Source organism: Salarias fasciatus, chromosome 22 (assembly GCF_902148845.1).
Source record: "Salarias fasciatus chromosome 22, fSalaFa1.1, whole genome shotgun sequence".
In the NCBI taxonomy this organism is placed as follows: domain Eukaryota; kingdom Metazoa; phylum Chordata; class Actinopteri; order Blenniiformes; family Blenniidae; genus Salarias; species Salarias fasciatus.
Window position 1 is genome coordinate 7,792,254 of NC_043765.1, and position 17,736 is coordinate 7,809,989.

General features: G+C 41.5%; 1 protein-coding gene across 4 annotated transcripts; it reads right to left on the reverse strand.

Moving 5' to 3' along the window:
• Positions 1–229: 229 nt before the first annotated feature.
• eppk1 (epiplakin 1) lies at positions 230–15,479 on the reverse strand. Of its 4 annotated transcripts, none has more exons than XM_030120861.1 (4): positions 15,385–15,479; positions 11,416–11,537; positions 8,340–10,417; positions 230–5,396 (listed from the first exon to the last, which is right to left on the reverse strand). In XM_030120861.1, exons 3-4 carry the CDS (start codon positions 10,389–10,391, stop codon positions 792–794), a joined length of 6,657 nt encoding a protein of 2,218 aa, XP_029976721.1. In that variant the 5' UTR covers positions 10,392–10,417; positions 11,416–11,537; positions 15,385–15,479; the 3' UTR covers positions 230–791. The 4 variants fall into 4 exon arrangements, with proteins under 4 accessions (XP_029976721.1, XP_029976720.1, XP_029976719.1 ...); XM_030120860.1 differs by having other exon boundaries at positions 230–2,655; positions 3,751–10,417; XM_030120859.1 differs by having other exon boundaries at positions 230–843; positions 1,921–10,417.
• Positions 15,480–17,736: the final 2,257 nt, after the last annotated feature.

Sequence of the window (17,736 nt, forward strand, 5' to 3'; positions counted from 1 at the left end):
TAATAGAAGTGTGTTCAGAGAACAAACGTACCTCGATACTTTATTACAACCTTCAGATTATATTATTGCATTATTGTTAGATTGGAAGTATTGCAAACTGCTTTGAATATTTTCCAACTCTTGGATGTCTTTGACATTCCATTCTGAATATGAAGTAAGTTAATACAAACACATATTGTGTTTTGTGTGAGAAAAACTTGAAACAACAGTTTTAACAACACAAATGATATAGTATTGATAGTTCCTTTATTGGTCCAGAATAACAGAAAAGCATCTTGACAGTTTTGAAGACATGTGTGACCTTATTCAGAGTAAAACAGCAGATTGAAGACAAGCAATACCAAGAAGCTTAACGATCAAGCTTCTGTAAGTTGAACTTGGTGAAAAAAAACAACTGAAGTGTTTGTTCCCACTATAACATGAAACAGTTGAAAACAAAACTGCAAGATGTGGAGAGAAAAAAAAAACTTTGCACCGTTTGTTACAGTTTTGACTGACAGTGAAAACAGGCTTTTCATATACTTCACCAGTGACAACTGAAATAAAGGGTAACGACATATACGAAACTAATTTGAAGCAAAAATAAAGTTGTGAGTTAATCAGGTTGATGTGGCAGTGCTTCAACTAGTATACACATAGTTGAGGAATTTTTTTTCCACCCTCTTGATGATTTTCAACACTGATTTACTTCTCTTTGTGTTAAATCCATGACAAATATGCAGCAATAGTTATCCACTGAAACAGACAAAAGAGAAATAACTATTCCTCACACAATCACCATGAAATCGACTTCACTTGTGTAGTGGGAGTAAACTGAGGCCTGTGATGGGATCTGTGATACACCTCTCAACCAGCTGAAGATAAGTGAGGTTCTCTTTGGTATTGGGATCAAAGAAGCCCTTGGTGTCATCGTCAGCATCAGACAAAATCTTGTTCATTTCTTCATCAAAGTAACCTCTTTGGTATGCCACCTGAACAGGCACTCTGTGACTGTACACAGGGTCAATTATGCCTCCTGTAGCAATCTGTGCTTCAAGGAGACGAATACCATGAGCTCTTACAATCAGATCTTTAGTCAAAGCCTGGAACAATGAAATTGTGTCTCCAGTGTAAGGATCTCTGTATCCTGTAACTGCTCTCTCTGCTGAAAGCAATTTCTTTTTCCACTCTTGTCCAACCACTCCTCGAACTACAGCTTCCTCCACAGAAAGTTTCTTGTTGTTGACTGGGTCAATGACAAAGCCAGTTGCAGCTTGGGCTTCCAGCAGAACCAGAGAGGTGCCAGGAGTCAGAAGACCTTTGCTTTTGGCTTCATAGATGCTCATAGCCTGTTTGGTTGACTGGATATACACTCCTGCAATGCAGTTAGTTCCTTCCAGGTACTTGCGCACCGAGGCCATCTCACTGACTTCTGTCACAGTGACTTTTCCAGTACTGAGATCTTCATAGAGCTCCTCGTCAATGATTTTTGATTCAAGCAGTTCAGAGGCAGTGACATCCTTTCTGATTCCATGGAAGGTATCAACTTCTGTAATCTCTGTGATGGTCGTGGTTGTAGTTTTTGTCGTGCTGCTGGATGTCTCTTTTGTTTCTAGTGGAGGACATGTGACTATTGTTGATGATGAAGGGGTTGTTGTCGTGTGCTGCTGAATGATTGTCAGGATGATTTCCAAAAAGCGTTCAATTGTGATAGCACCACTCTTGAACTGTTTCACAAGGTCCTGTCTCTTCTCCTCAGCAACGTACCTGGAGTATAGCAGATCCCAGAGTGAGACTGTTGCTCCTTGATATTCCCCTCCAGCTCTGGTGGTTGTTTTTGATTTCAGAATGTGTTTTGTTGCCTCATCAACAAAGAAATACAGCTCTCCTTTGTTCACAATGACCAGCAAGCTGAGGCCTGTAATGGGATCTGTGATACACCTCTCAACCAGCTGAAGATAAGTGAGGTTCTCTTTGGTGTTGGGGTCAAAGAAGCCCTTGGTGTCATCGTCAGCATCAGACAAAATTTTGTTCATTTCTTCATCAAAGTAACCTCTTTGGTATGCCACCTGAACGGGTACTCTGTGACTGTACACAGGGTCAATTATGCCCCCTGTAGCAATCTGTGCTTCAAGAAGACGGATTCCATGATCTTTCACAATAAGGTCTTTCTTCAAGGACTGGAATAAAGAAATTGTGTTTCCAGTGTAAGGATCTTTGTATCCCGTAACTGCTCTCTCTGCTGAAAGCAATTTGCTTTTCCACTCCTGTCCAACCACTCCTTGAGCTACAGCTTCCTCCACAGAGAGTTTCTTGTTGTTGACTGGGTCAATGACAAAGCCAGTTGCAGCTTGGGCTTCCAGCAGAACCAGAGAGGTGCCAGGAGTCAGAAGACCTTTGCTTTTGGCTTCATAGATGCTCATAGTCTGGTTGGTTGACTGGATATACACTCCTGCAATGCAGTTAGTTCCTTCCAGGTACTTGCGCACCGAGGCCATCTCACTGACTTCTGTCACAGTGACTTTTCCAGTACTGAGATCTTCATAGAGCTCCTCGTCAATGATTTTTGATTTAAGCAGTTCAGAGGCAGTGACATCCTTTCTGATTCCATGGAAGGTATCAACTTCTGTAGTCTCAGTGATGGTCGTGGTTGTAGTTTTTGTTGTGCTGCTGGATGTCTTGGTTGTGGAACTGTCTTTTTTAATTTCTAGTGGAGGACTTGAGACGATTGTTGATGATGAAGAGGTTGTTGTCGTGTGCTGCTGAATGATTGTCAGAATGATTTCCAAAAAGCGTTCAATTGTGATAGCACCACTCTTGAACTGTTTCACAAGGTCCCGTCTCTTCTCCTCAGCAACGTACCTGGAGTATAGCAGATCCCAGAGTGAGACTGTTGCTCCTTGATATTCCCCTCCAGCTCTGGTGGTTGTTTTTGATTTCAGAATGCGTTTTGTTGCCTCATCAACAAAGAAATACAGCTCTCCTTTGTTCACAATGACCAGCAAGCTGAGGCCTGTGATGGGATCTGTGATACACCTCTCAACCAGCTGAAGATAAGTGAGGTTCTCTTTGGTGTTGGGGTCAAAGAAGCCCTTGGTGTCATCATCGGCATCAGACAAAATCTTGTTCATTTCTTCATCAAAGTAACCTCTTTGGTATGCCACCTGAACGGGCACTCTGTGACTGTACACAGGGTCAATTATGCCTCCTGTTGCAATCTGTGCTTCAAGGAGACGGATTCCATGATCTTTCACAATTAGATCTTTTGTCAAAGCCTGGAACAATGAAATTGTGTTTCCAGTGTAAGGATCTTTGTATCCTGTAACTGCTCTCTCTGCTGAAAGCAATTTCTTTTTCCACTCCTGTCCAACCACTCCTTGAGCTACAGCTTCCTCCACAGAAAGTTTCTTGTTGTTGACTGGGTCAATGACAAAGCCAGTTGCAGCTTGGGCTTCCAGCAGAACCAGAGAGGTGCCAGGAGTCAGAAGACCTTTGCTTTTGGCTTCATAGATGCTCATAGTCTGGTTGGTTGACTGGATATACACTCCTGCAATGCAGTTAGTTCCTTCCAGGTACTTGCGCACCGAGGCCATCTCACTGACTTCTGTCACAGTGACTTTTCCAGTACTGAGATCTTCATAGAGCTCCTCGTCAATGATTTTTGATTCAAGCAGTTCAGAGGCAGTGACATCCTTTCTGATTCCATGGAAGGTATCAACTTCTGTAGTCTCAGTGATGGTCGTGGTTGTAGTTTTTGTTGTACTGCTGGATGTCTCTTTTGTTTCTAGTGGAGGACATGTGACGATTGTTGATGATGAAGAGGTTGTTGTCGTGTGCTGCTGAATGATTGTCAGGATGATTTCCAAAAAGCGTTCAATTGTGATAGCACCACTCTTGAACTGTTTCACAAGGTCCTGTCTCTTCTCCTCAGCAACGTACCTGGAGTATAGCAGATCCCAGAGAGAGACTGTTGCTCCTTGATATTCCCCTCCAGCTCTGGTGGTTGTTTTTGATTTCAGAATGTGTTTTGTTGCCTCATCAACAAAGAAATACAGCTCTCCTTTTTTCACAATGACCAGCAAGCTGAGGCCTGTGATGGGATCTGTGATACACCTCTCAACCAGCTGAAGATAAGTGAGGTTCTCTTTGGTGTTGGGGTCAAAGAAGCCCTTGGTGTCATCGTCAGCATCAGACAAAATCTTGTTCATTTCTTCATCAAAGTAACCTCTTTGGTATGCCACCTGAACGGGTACTCTGTGACTGTACACAGGGTCAATTATGCCCCCTGTAGCAATCTGTGCTTCAAGAAGACGGATTCCATGATCTTTCACAATAAGGTCTTTCTTCAAGGACTGGAATAAAGAAATTGTGTTTCCAGTGTAAGGATCTTTGTATCCTGTAACTGCTCTCTCTGCTGAAAGCAATTTGCTTTTCCACTCCTGTCCAACCACTCCTTGAGCTACAGCTTCCTCCACAGAAAGTTTCTTGTTGTTGACTGGGTCAATGACAAAGCCAGTTGCAGCTTGGGCTTCCAGCAGAACCAGAGAGGTGCCAGGAGTCAGAAGACCTTTGCTTTTGGCTTCATAGATGCTCATAGTCTGGTTGGTTGACTGGATATACACTCCTGCAATGCAGTTAGTTCCTTCCAGGTACTTGCGCACCGAGGCCATCTCACTGACTTCTGTCACAGTAACTTTTCCAGTACTGAGATCTTCATAGAGCTCCTCGTCAATGATTTTTGATTTAAGCAGTTCAGAGGCAGTGACATCCTTTCTGATTCCATGGAAGGTATCAACTTCTGTAGTCTCTGTGATGGTTGTGGTTGTAGTTTTTGTTGTACTGCTGGATGTCTTGGTTGTGGAACTGTTCTCCTTTGTTTCTGGTGGAGGACCTGTGACGATTGTTGATGATGAAGACGTGGTTGTCGTGTTCTGCTGAATGATTGTCAGGATGATTTCCAAAAAGCGTTCAATTGTGATAGCACCACTCTTGAACTGTTTCACAAGCTCTCGTCTCTTCTCCTCAGTGATGTACCTGGAGTATATCAGATCCCAGAGAGAGACAACCAACCCTTTATACTTCCCTCCAGCTTTGGTTGTTGTCGTAGATTTCAGGATGAGTTTAGTTGCCTCGTCAACAAAGAAATAAAACTCACCCTTTTTGACAATAGACAGCAAATTTAAACCTGTAACTGGGTCTATGACACACCTCTCAATCAGCTGAAGATAAGTGAGGTTCTCTTTGGTGTTGGGGTCAAAGAAGCCTTTGGTGTCGTCGTCGGCATCAGATAAGATTTCATTCATTTCTTCATCAAAGTAACCTCTTTGGTATGCCACCTGAACAGGCACTCTGTGACTGTGCACAGGGTCAATTATGCCTCCTGTTGCAATCTGTGCTTCAAGGAGACGGATTCCATGATCTTTCACAATTAGATCTTTTGTCAAAGCCTGGAACAATGAAATTGTGTCTCCAGTGTAAGGATCTTTGTATCCTGTAACTGCTCTCTCTGCTGAAAGCAATTTCTTTTTCCACTCCTGTCCAACCACTCCTTGAGCTACAGCTTCCTCCACAGAAAGTTTCTTGTTGTTGACTGGGTCAATGACAAAGCCAGTTGCAGCTTGGGCTTCCAGCAGGATCAGAGAGGTGCCAGGAGTCAGAAGACCTTTGCTTTTGGCTTCGTAGATGCTCATAACCTTTTTTGTGGATTCAACTCTGACACCTGCAATGCAGTTTGTTGCTCCGAGGAACTTTTGAACAGATTCCATTTTGGTAACTTTATCTGGTGTTATTTCTCCTTGTATGATCTGAGAGAAAAGCTCCTTTGAGATAATCTTTGACTCATACAACTCACTGGCCGAGACTTGCTTTCTCAATCCTTTGAACTTCTTTTCTTTGGATGACACTTCTGTAACAATAGCTGTAATTATTTCAATAATCTCCTCTATTGTCAAGGTTTTTGTCCTGTATTGTTGTATGAGTTGCTCCCTTTTTTGTTCTGATATGTATGCAGATAACAACACTTCCCACACTGACACATCTTTGCCCGTAAATGTGCCCACATTTAAGGTGATGATTTTGTTTTTCAGTGCAAATTCTATTTGCTCATCAGTATGCAGCTCATGTGATGCTTCTGTATTCAGTGGGAGGAGAAGCAGTCCAGTTTTAGGATCTTTCTCACATCGGTTGATCAGCTGAAGGTATGTGACGTTTTCTTTTGTGTTTGGGTCCAAGAATCCCTTTGTGCTGTCAGAGGACTTCAGCAGAATTTCATGAGTTTCTTCATCCAGATATCCCTTTCTAATTGCAACATGAGCAGGTACTCTATGACTTTGATTTGGATCAATGATTCCTCCAGTTGCTATCTGTGCTTCAAGAAGTCGGAGGCCATTGCTTCTTGGAATGAGTTGTTCTTTCATGCTTTCAAATAGAGTTATTCCTATATCTGTGTAAGGATCTTCATAGCCCGTGACGGCTCGTTCTGCCAACAGAAGTTGTTCACGAACATCAGGTCCAATTACTTTCTCTTTGATCGCTTCATCAACAGTGTAGAACTTGTTTTCAAGAGGATCAATGATCCATCCTGTTGCAGCTTGTGCTTCAAGTAGCAAGAGTGCCATGCCAGGTGTCAGTAGATCTTTATTTTTTGCTTCATATATGCGCATGACTGTCTGTGATGGAAGAACTTTGATTCCAGCTATGCTCCCAGTCCCTTTAAGGTATCTTTTCACAGACTCCTCTTGGGCCACTGTTTCAAATGCAACAGTTTCTTCTTTCACTTTTTTGAACGTGTCTTCATTGATAACATCAGAATCCAGGAGTTGTTCTGCAGAGACAAGCTTTCTCAAGCCCATGATTGTCTTAGGAGCTTCACTTTTCGCCAGTTTTTCAATTGTGGAGATGACCAATGTGATTACAGTTTGTGTGGTAATCCGCCTTGTTCTGAATTTTTCAATAATCTCAAGCAGCTGATCTTCAGTGAAGTACCGGGAATGGAGCAGGTCCCACAAGGAAACAGATTTTCCTGAATAACATCCAACAGAGACACTGACAACTGTCTTTTCAAACTCTTGCTGTATCTCTGCCTCAGTGTACATTTTTTCCGCTGCTGTTGTGACTTTGGGCTTATCATTCAGTGGCAGGAGAAGCAGTCCTGTTTCTTTATCTTTTACACATCTGCTCAACATTTCGGAATACGTGAGATTTTCGTGCGTTTTGGGGTCAAAAAAGCCCTTTGTGTCATCAGTTGGATCTGATAGTATCTGATTAAGTTCTGCATCGAAGTACCCTTTTTTGTAAGCAACCTCAACAGGCAAGTGGATGCACATTATTGGATCAATAATGCCACCCGTAGCAATCTGGGCCTCAAGTAAACGAATGCCATGCTGCCTCACAATGAGATCCTTTTCCAAGGCTTGGAAAAGTGAAATTGTGTGGCCTGTATATGGATCTCTGTAACCTGTGACAGCTCTTTCTGCAGACAAAAGTTTTTCATACATTTGAGGACCAACCATGTTTTCTTTGAGAGCTTGTGCTACTGTGAACTTTTTATTTCTCAGAGGGTCAACGATGAAGCCGGTAGCAGCTTGCGCTTCAAGAAGGCAAAGGGCAGTACCAGGTGTGAGGATGCCACTCCTTTGTGCTTCATAGATGCTTAGCTTCTGATTGGAGGGTTGCAGTATCACCCCAGCCACACAGTTTGTTCCTCGTAGGTAATTTCTCACACTCTCCATGTTCATCACGTTAGTGCTTGTTGTCTTTCCATCAATCAAGTCGTTGTAGGTTTTTTCATCTACAATTCCCAGCTCCGCCAGGGTCAGAACAGAAACCTTCCCTCTCAGACCTTCAAGGTATAATTCCTCTTGCTGCTTTATCTCTTTTGCCTTAATGATCTCTAAAATGGTGACAGTGAGTTGCTCAACTGTGATTTTCCTCAACCTGAAGAGCTTGAATAGTTCCTGCCGCTTGTCTTCAGACAAATATTCCGAATTGATGAGATCCCACAGTGTTGTGTGCTTTCCCTTGAACCTGCCGTATTTGACAGTGACTGTTGTTGTTTTGAGTATTTCCCAAATGTTATCCTTTATGTTTATTTTGTGCATCTTTCCTTTAAGAGGCAAAAGGCACAGGCCTGTGATGGAATCTGTGACACATCTTTCCAAGAGTTGCAAGTATGTCAGGTTCTCCTGGGTGTTTGGGTCAAAGAAACCTTTGGTGTCGTCACTTGGATCATCCAGGATCTGATTCATTTCTTCATTAAAGTAGCCCCTCTTATAGGCCACATGAACAGGGATACGATGGCTGTTCACTGGATCGATGATCCCTCCAGTAGCGATTTGTGCCTCCAGCAGTCTGATTCCATGTTCTTTCACAATCAGATCATTTTGCATCGCTTGGAACAAAGAGATTATTTTGCCATCATATGGATTTCGGTATCCAGTGACGGCTTTCTCTGCTGAGCGCAGCTTTTGACAGACATCAGGTCCCACTATATTTGCTTTTACAGCATCATCTACTGAAAACTTTCGGTTTCCAATAGGGTCAATGACAAACCCTGTTGCTGCCTGGGCCTCCAGCAGAATCAGAGCAGTTCCTGGCATCAGCATGCCTTTTTGTCTGGCCTGGTAGATGGTCATGATTTGAGAATTTGGAAGCAGAACACCTGCAATGCTGCCCATGCCCTTCAAGTACATATTTACATGTTCGTCTTCCACCACTTCCTTGACTGACATTTTGCCCTTATTCAGCTCTTCCAGAATCTCCTCACTAATGATTTCTGCCTCCACAAGCTGTTTTGCTGTAACAGTTTCTCGGATGCCTTCAAAAACAACTTTAGTTGTTGTCACTGATGTTTCTATGATTTCCAGAACTGTTTTGATGATTGTCTTAACATCCAGCGTTCCTTCCCTGTATTTTTTGAAGATGTCCTGCCTCTGCTGTTCATCAAAGTATTCTGACATCAGAAGTTCCCACAGGGATACTGTCATCCCCATGTACTTTCCGTGCGTGACTTTCACTTTCTCCTGTTTGAAGAGCATCTTGGTTTGGTAATCGATGAAGTTGAAGTTCCGTGTGTCTGATTTGTCATGGAGAGGGAGGAGACACAGTCCAGTGGCAGGATCAATGACACACCTTTCCATCAACTCAAGATATGTTAGATTAGCCTCTGTATTTGGGTCAAAAAAACCTTTTGTGTCATCCCCTGAATTCTCTAGTATGGCATTCATCTCTTTAGTCAAATAACCTCTCTTGAAGGCTATTTCTGTCGGAAGTCTGTGGCTGTTGATTGGGTCTATGATCCCACCTGTAGCAATTTGTGCCTCAAGAAGACGGATCCCATGTTCCTGAACGATCAGGTCTTTTGACAGCGCTTGAAACAGTGATATCGTTTCACCTGAATAAGGGTCTATGTATCCAGTGACTGCTCGCTCAGCAGAACGCAGTTTTGCAGTGTATTCTGGGCCAACAAGTTTGTTTTTGACAGCTTCATCTACAGTGTACTTTTTGTTTTCCACCGGATCAATCATGAATCCGGTCGCAGCTTGTGCTTCAAGCAGAACAAGTGCTGTTCCGGGCATCAGTATGCCTTTCCTCATGGCTTCATAGATGCTCATTCTTTGATTGGTTGAGAGAAGAGCTATGCCTGCAATGGAGCCCTTTCCTTGCAGGTATTCCTTTACAGTTTCCATCAGCAACACTTCCTGTGTTGTTGTCTTTCCTTTTTGCAGGTCATCGTATATTTCTTTGTCAATGATCTTTGATTCAAGAAGTTCGGTGGAGGATATGCCTCTACGCAGACCTTTGAAGGTGATGCAAACTGGAAGGAGCAGCAAACCTGTGTCAGGCTCCACCATACATTTCTCCAAGAGGGTTTGGTAGCCGACATTCTTTTGTGCAGTTGGATCATAAAACACTTTGAGCTCCTCCATTTGGTTATCAAGCAAACCTTTTTCATAGTACCCCTTCCCAATCCCAGTGTCAACCGAGACGTTTGTCTTCTCAATGGGATCGAACAGGCCTTTTGTTGCGATCTGGGCTTCGAGCATTCTCAGCCCATAAGTTCTTGTGACTAAATCTTTTTGCATCGCTTGGAATACAGATATTGTTTGATTTGTGTAGGGGTCTATGTAACCAGTGATTGCTTTCTCTGCTGTGAGCAATTTCTCTTTCATCTCTGGACCTACAATTCCCGCTTTAACAGCATCTAGCACACTTAGTATTTTGTTGTTGATGGGGTCAATGATGCCTACTGTGGCTGCTTGTGCTTCAAGCAGGGCCAACGCTGTTGCTGGCTTAAGGAAGCGTTTTTTCATGGCCTGATATATGGTTATCTTCTCCTTCGTCTTCTCCAGGAATATGCCGGCCACAGGTCCGTGGACGTCTGTGCCATTTTGCATCTCCTTGGTGTCCCCCATGTTGTTGCCAATCCTGAGCCAATGGCCTGCGTCAACACAGAAAAGGGATTGTTAAAACAAAACAAACAAAACAAAAAAACCTTGGATATTGTAAAGTAATCAAAAAGTATTTAACCAAAAGAAATATGTGCACAAAAATGAACCTGCTCTGGTAGTGTTCACTGGAGGCTGTTCTCAATAGCACAGAACAAAGTAAGAGCTTATAAGTGTAATCATACCCCTTAGAGCAAAGGGGTATGAGTATGAAAGTTGTGAGAGTGAATGGTTGGTGGTGGTCGGGGGGGCCGATGGCGCAGATTGGCAGACTCGCTTCCGTCAGTCTGCCCCAGGGCAGCTGTGCCTACAATAGTAGCTTACCACCACCCAGTATGGAGAGAATGAATAATGCAATGTAACGCATCTTTGAATGTCCAGAAAAGCGCTATATAAAACTAATGCATTATTATTATTATTATTATTATTATTATTATTATTATTATGAAAAAGTTATTAATATCTTAACCAAACCCAAATAATTTGAAATTAAAAAAGAAAATGAAATTGCACTTTTACTCGATGCTATTTTTAATAAAACCTCCTGGTGAAAACATGCAGTGAAATGTCACAAAAATCCGCTCCTCTGTGTGTGGCATTTATCACTGTTCTTACCTGTGCTTGCATGTTCACTTCCACAATGTGCTGATAATTTAGTACGAGTTTTTTTTTTGTTTTTGTTTGAAAACAGCACAACAGTGTATGTTTGTTGCGAAACATTTATATGTATAGTTACTTAGGCTAAAGATTTTGCACATTGTCCACAGTACTTGTAGATCGAGCAAAGTTCTGTCAGAATAATACATTTTACTTAACCTTTAGTGAAGTTACCTTGAAAGAAAATGCTCAGAGTAACCAAAATGAACACAGTGTTATATTTCTAATGTGTTACTTCCATCCCTGAACAGCTGATGAGGATCTTTGTTGCAGATAAAATTCCGGGAGTATAATTTTGAACAACATCCAACATTATAAGAATAACATCTCAAACCTTTAAGTCGAGTGTGAGTCAGTCAGCAGCTTCTGATCGCTGAGGTCTTCGTTCTCCTCAGGATTCGGACCAACGGCAGCCAGACGGCTGTGCCAGAGCCCAGCGGCGTGGAAACTCTGTCCCTGTAGAAATAAAAGAGCCAGGAGTTTAAAATGTGTTGTTGTTTTTTGGATATCCTTATATTTTCTCTTCATGGCAGCTCGCAAACACGCACACGGACCATTTTCATTTATCAGTGCCGCTTATTTAATTAGATAATAAATGAATGAATACTGTCTGGAAACCTTCCAGGAACTGTAATCAATGCTTGGAGGCCTTTATTCTATGTCGTATGGAGATAACGCGTTACAGTGTGGTCCTAGTCTTTCCACATAAGCAGATATTACAGGTCTATATAGTTTCCACAGACATATGCATCGCTGGGTGTTATTTTCAGTCTTTGTTAAACCATGAATGTGTTAACACACATCTTCTATTTACTTTGGCACGACGAGCCATGATCTGTCGAAACTGGAACAGCCAGATACCCCATGTTGTAACGGCTGAGTTGAAACTCAAACACTCGCACATACAAGCACCTCCAAGTGACACAGTTAAATAGTTATGATCCTTCACAATCCTTAGAATAAAAGAAAACAATTTAAAGCTGCAGCAATTTAAGTGACATGGCAGCGACTCCAGACATCCATCATGTTTCAAGATAATCACACAGACAATTCAAGATTTATTGAACAAACTGACTAAAGCATGTAACAACAATGTGAACTACTGTTTGTGTTGCATGAAACGAAAGCATGGAAAACAAAAGACTTTAAAATGTAGGAATTAATTTACCAGTATGTTCTACATGAGTTTACAGATTACTGCAAAGCTGTAGTTCTCCACCACAGAAACTATGAGTTAAAGAGCACGTAAATCCGTCCAGGCCAAGGGTAGAATCATAAAAAAAGAAAGGAAACTTTTATGGAAGAAGATTATCCTTAAAGGAGAAGCTACATACGTACATCACACGAGAAATGTGAAGGGAGTAGTGTTTGTGTGGAAATCAGAGGCTTTTTCCACCCACTCAGTTTGTAGGGTAAAGACATGATGTCAGTGAGAGGAATGAACCTGAACAACCTCGGGGAAAAAAAGGGAGTGGAGAGAAACTCAGGCATGATATTCACAGACCTATTCATTACTTTAATGCTGAATGAGAGACTGGGCCAACACACAGACAAGCCTCCACTGTGCAGGTTATTCTTTCCATATGTTGTTAACAATCCAAACTTTTTTTTTTTTATAGCCTCAACACGTTAGATTGTCTCCATCTCTAATCAAGAGGAGATAAAAAGGTGTGTTTAACAACACGCAGTGTGTCGCCTGGAAAGTTACTCTTTCACTTTTTTAACAAATATTCCAAGTGTTCAATCGCAGCTGTTCTTCAGTATCTCCATGTAACTGCTGATTCAGCTGTTTGAATTTAATGGCTCTCTTTGTAAATCTCTGAGTATCTTGGAAGACGGTGAACACTGACTTTGAGTTTTACTGTACTGTGTGAATATGTTGATCTCATAAACTCCAATAACAAAAAAAAACTGCCTGAGGCAAAGAGTCGTCACCGTAACAAAGCTTCACTGTTCTCTGCTCACAGCACCTGGATAAATCACACTTTTGCAAACTAAAGAACACCATCAGATAAAATTATGCATAAATACGAACAAAGACATAAATAATATTAAGATCTTCGATAATTTATCTGAATAATGCGAGGAAGCTTTCTACTACATAGTTGTATTCTGCATTTTCTGTTGCAGTCGGACACACCAGCTCTGTGCTACTGTGACAGGAAATGTGTGAATGCCACTATATTTTATGATCAGAGTTGTTTTATGACTCCACTCCACTTTTTTTAATTCGCTGCCCTTCACACATGTGACAGCATATGACTGATTTGCACTGTTGTTGATGTTTCATGTTGAAACAAGAGTCTTATTCAAACTGACTGTCATGTTTTTAAAATACATGATTGTATCTACCGTAACCAAAACCTCTTTTTTTCCTCATCAGCCAAGCTAAGTATTTTTTGGTAGCTGAATCCAGTCCAACATTGACTGTCTAGACAGTTTATTCACTGTCTGCATGTTTTAATTGAAGCCACCATAAACTTATCTTCAAACTTATCTATTCAACCCTTCAACATTAGATATGAACAATTATATGACATCACATTGTTTTTGTTTGCTTTAAAATGATTTTCTTGATTGTTAATAAATTGCACTTAACTACACTCGCACAAACGCCGTTTCTAGAAACACACACGCGCGGTACCAGTATGATAAAACATCATTAACACAGTGGGATTCAAACCGGAGACTCAGTAGATCACTCCGCCTTCTGTTACAATCATCACAAAATTCTTGTGTGTTTAGCCACAGATTGCCACCGACAGAAACATCGACTTCACTTTCAGACACACCCTTCTTACATAACACAAGCTTCTGTGTGAGGACTCATTGTGGGGGGTGGGGGCGTGGTCATGGGGGGTGGGGGGTGGTGCAAGAACAGGTCCTAGCTTGGTCTTAATAAACTATGTACACACCCACCGATCCACCCACTGATACACTGTAGAGTCTTTTTGGGGTTGGAGCGTAGATAACATCTTCATAGCAGGTCTCCACAGCAGACACACCTTTCTCAGTGAATTAATATTTCTATTGTTCAGCTGCGAGTACGAGTCGGTCCTGAACAGTGGAATTAGGACTTTCATGCCATGTTCCTAAATATAAAGCCACCCACAACAATCACAACTGCATAAATACTGACACAACATATATGCAGGTGCACAGAATCAATGACAGACTATCAAGCAGAATAGCGCTGGACTGCATTGCACTACTGAAGATTCAAAGTTGACACTCACTTTACTTTTCACTGCACAGCCTTTGTCAAGAATCTCAAAATAAAGATTCATAAACAGGAAAGAAAAACTAAAACAAATGCATCAAAAAAACCAACATTATTGCGTTTACCATACCGTCAAACAAGCAAGATACAGAAATAATCAGATTTCACTTTAATGTTAAACGTTTATCTTGAAAAGTTACTCAAAATGATTCATTAAAACTTTTTTTTTTTACTGTCAATTAACCGCAGCTCAAACTTGTGGAAACAAACATCCTTGCTGTTTTTAAGCCTCCACAGGAAGTCTTTATTTCACACTCGTGGCAGGCATTTGAATAAATTAAGGTACTTTCAGTAATGCTGCCACATAATAACCTTCATAGTAAGTTAGTGATGATTTACAAGGAGACAAGTAGTGAAAGTCTCTTCAGTACGTATGATTGGCTTTGTGCTTGATGTGATGCCAAAGGGTGTTCCCACTTGTCTCAATGAGTTACAGCTTCTATTGTTTTAGCTTTGGGAACAATCTGCCTGAATGACAACACTCTGGAGCTGACCGCTACTCAGCCCATTAGTTTGGTGAAATAAGTGGTGGATTCTGCGTTCGACTTGTCAACCACTACTTAACACCGACACACATGCCCTTTTAGTGAAAAAACGTAAACAACTGTGGTCAAAGGTGATCAGTGAGGAATGTTTGCTTTCCTGTGGGATCAGAGGGTGTTGGCTGACAGCGCAGGCCACACTGTTATTCCTGCACTTGTGACCAGAGTTTTGCTGGTCAGCTTTTCTCACTGAGAGGAGAGCAAGCTGGATTCAGACGTTCTTATTTGCAGAAAAACGCTTCCCCTTTTTGAAAAAGGATCCTTTAAAGTAAAGCTTCTAAGGGCAGGCGTCCTGCATGTTTTAGATGTCTCCCTTTGATCAGCATGCCTGAATCTAACACTGCTGTCGTCATGAAGCGGTAAAAAAAGGTCAGTCGGGAGCCTCTCATTGCAATCAGGTGTGCTGCAGCTTGAAGAGATCTGAAGCATGCAGGAAGCATTCAGAATGATCACTTAAGTGTGAGATGAAACCAGCTCTTACCTGTGTCTTATGATGAAGTCTGGACTTTGGGCTGGTTGTGATTCGGGATCAGAAGGTGTGAGAGACACTGCAGTCATGAAGTGCTCCCAACCTCTAGCAGAGGAGCGGAGTGCAGCCAGGCAGATATACGGCAGGTCCCTGCTGCTAAGTCCCTCCTCTCCCGGGGAACAGCCTGTTTCTCTCAGGCTGTGAGGGAGGAACAGCTTTTTTTCCACAGAGGCCATTCTGCCGGGAATTCCTACAGACTTCCTGGGAATGTGTCCATTGTGCTCTTAAACAATAAGTGCAAAAAGCGTCTTTGAAGCTGCGCTTTAGGTGAAGAGATTCCTTCAGTGAACTTTATTGACATGATTGATTCTCAACCGTCTTGAAATGAGAGTCTTATGCTATCTTTTCTCAATATTTATCTTCAGTAAATGATTTCTCTTTTCACATTGTGTACATATTGACAGTTATCTGTGATGGAGGGGCATATGTTTCTTGTTGAACTTCCCAAGTTTTGACAAATACAGATGGATACCGAGTGATTGCACAGCGCTTCGCGCATGTCTGGCAGGTTTTCAAGTGTAAGAAGCAGAGACTTGATAAGTCTGAGAGATTATCTTTACATCGCCAATAAAATACAGCCGTTAAAAAAGTAAAACCTGTTATTAGTTGTGCAAGCTGGATGCAATGCCATTTGTCTTTGACGGTGACTAAGGTGCAGATGGTGACACTTTGGAAACTGGATAAAAGTGACAGGAGGTTATTAAGATTATAATGCATGAAAGTATTACACACTGACCAAACATCTTCAAATACAATCAATTCACAATTTTTAGGCTGTTTGTAACCCAAAACTTTAAAAAAAATACTTTCTGTCAAAAAAACTGTCTATTCATTGGTAAAGATGAGACATTATCACCATTTTAAGTTTCCTGGTTTCCTGTTAGAATAAAGTGTTTCGAGTTTTAAAAAGAAACTCTGACTTTCTAAGGAAATCACAATTAACTGCTGTTTAACTATTAAATGCAAGCCAAAAACAATAATGATTGTCAATCAAATATGAAGATCAGCGTCTAATCACGTTGGGAGACAATGAATTCGTCATCATCTCCAAATTTTTTGGCAGCCAAAGCGAAGCTGCGCCTGTGGAAAACCTGCCCTCTGACATTTCTTCACCGTCATCGGATCATGCTGCAGTGATTTGCGTTGAGCCCACAAGCGTCTTCACAAACAGCAGTAGGTGAAAACGACACGGAGCGGAAAAGGAACGTGACAAGTGTGAACACACACCCGAACTGGAGTGATGCATTCTTGAAAGGTCGCATTACCCTGCCCCACTTTGACATTTAGATTTCTTTTTGTTTTGAGTCGGACCAAATCCAAGACTCCAAGACTCCAGATGATGATTCACTGATCTCAACATGAGGGGACGATAAACCCTTTCTACTCTGAGGGATGAGACGGGCCTCTGCGGAGATCTCTGGATGAGTAAACGTTGCTAAGATCAAATGATAGTTCAGTAAATTGGCTTCATCAAATCATAAAAACACGTTTCCACAGAACCAAATTCCACAGCAAATAGCCATATTTATTATTGACCTTTTTACCTGAGATCCTGTAGTTTTTCCCTGTTAAACTCTCCTTGATCATGAGATTAACATCACACAAACCAACAGCAACTGTTCGATCACTTGATACCACTGAGTTGTTTTAGGAAGCCTAGAGAGATTAAGAAAACCCACACAGACTCAGGGAGACCATGCAACCTCTGCAGAGAAAGGCCCTGTTGGACCAGGAACATTTTGATCTGAGTGCCAACCCGTAAACCCAGTCCAAAGACTAATGTTCTGCATGATCAACCACAGGCAGATGAAACACGCTTTCTTTATGTGGTGCATAATAACTCTTGAGCAATCTTGAAGCACTTCAAGTGATCTGTCACATTACGAGATTTGCTCACACACTAGTCACACACACCTATACGTTCATGCTGTAGTGCAGAGTGCTCAGTGATTGGATGGGGGATCAAACCGCAAACACAGTGGGCGAGTGGCAACATATGGAGATATTTGTTTTTTACACTCAGATGGAAAAAGATGTTTCAGAATAACTTGTATTTTTAGCCTTGTATGGCTAAAACAATTGTTAAAAACAGTTGTTGTTTTTTTGTTGTTGATCAGGATCGTTTTATATGATCATTCAGACTGCTTACAAAGAACTAAAGGTTTGCTTTATTGTCTTGAAAAAACAAATATATTGTTCATTTCACAATATCTTAGTGTCTGACTTAATGACTCTCACTTTTAAACCCCATATAATAACATGGCAAAGAAACTCAAACTGAAACTGGGTTTTTTTCTTTAGGAA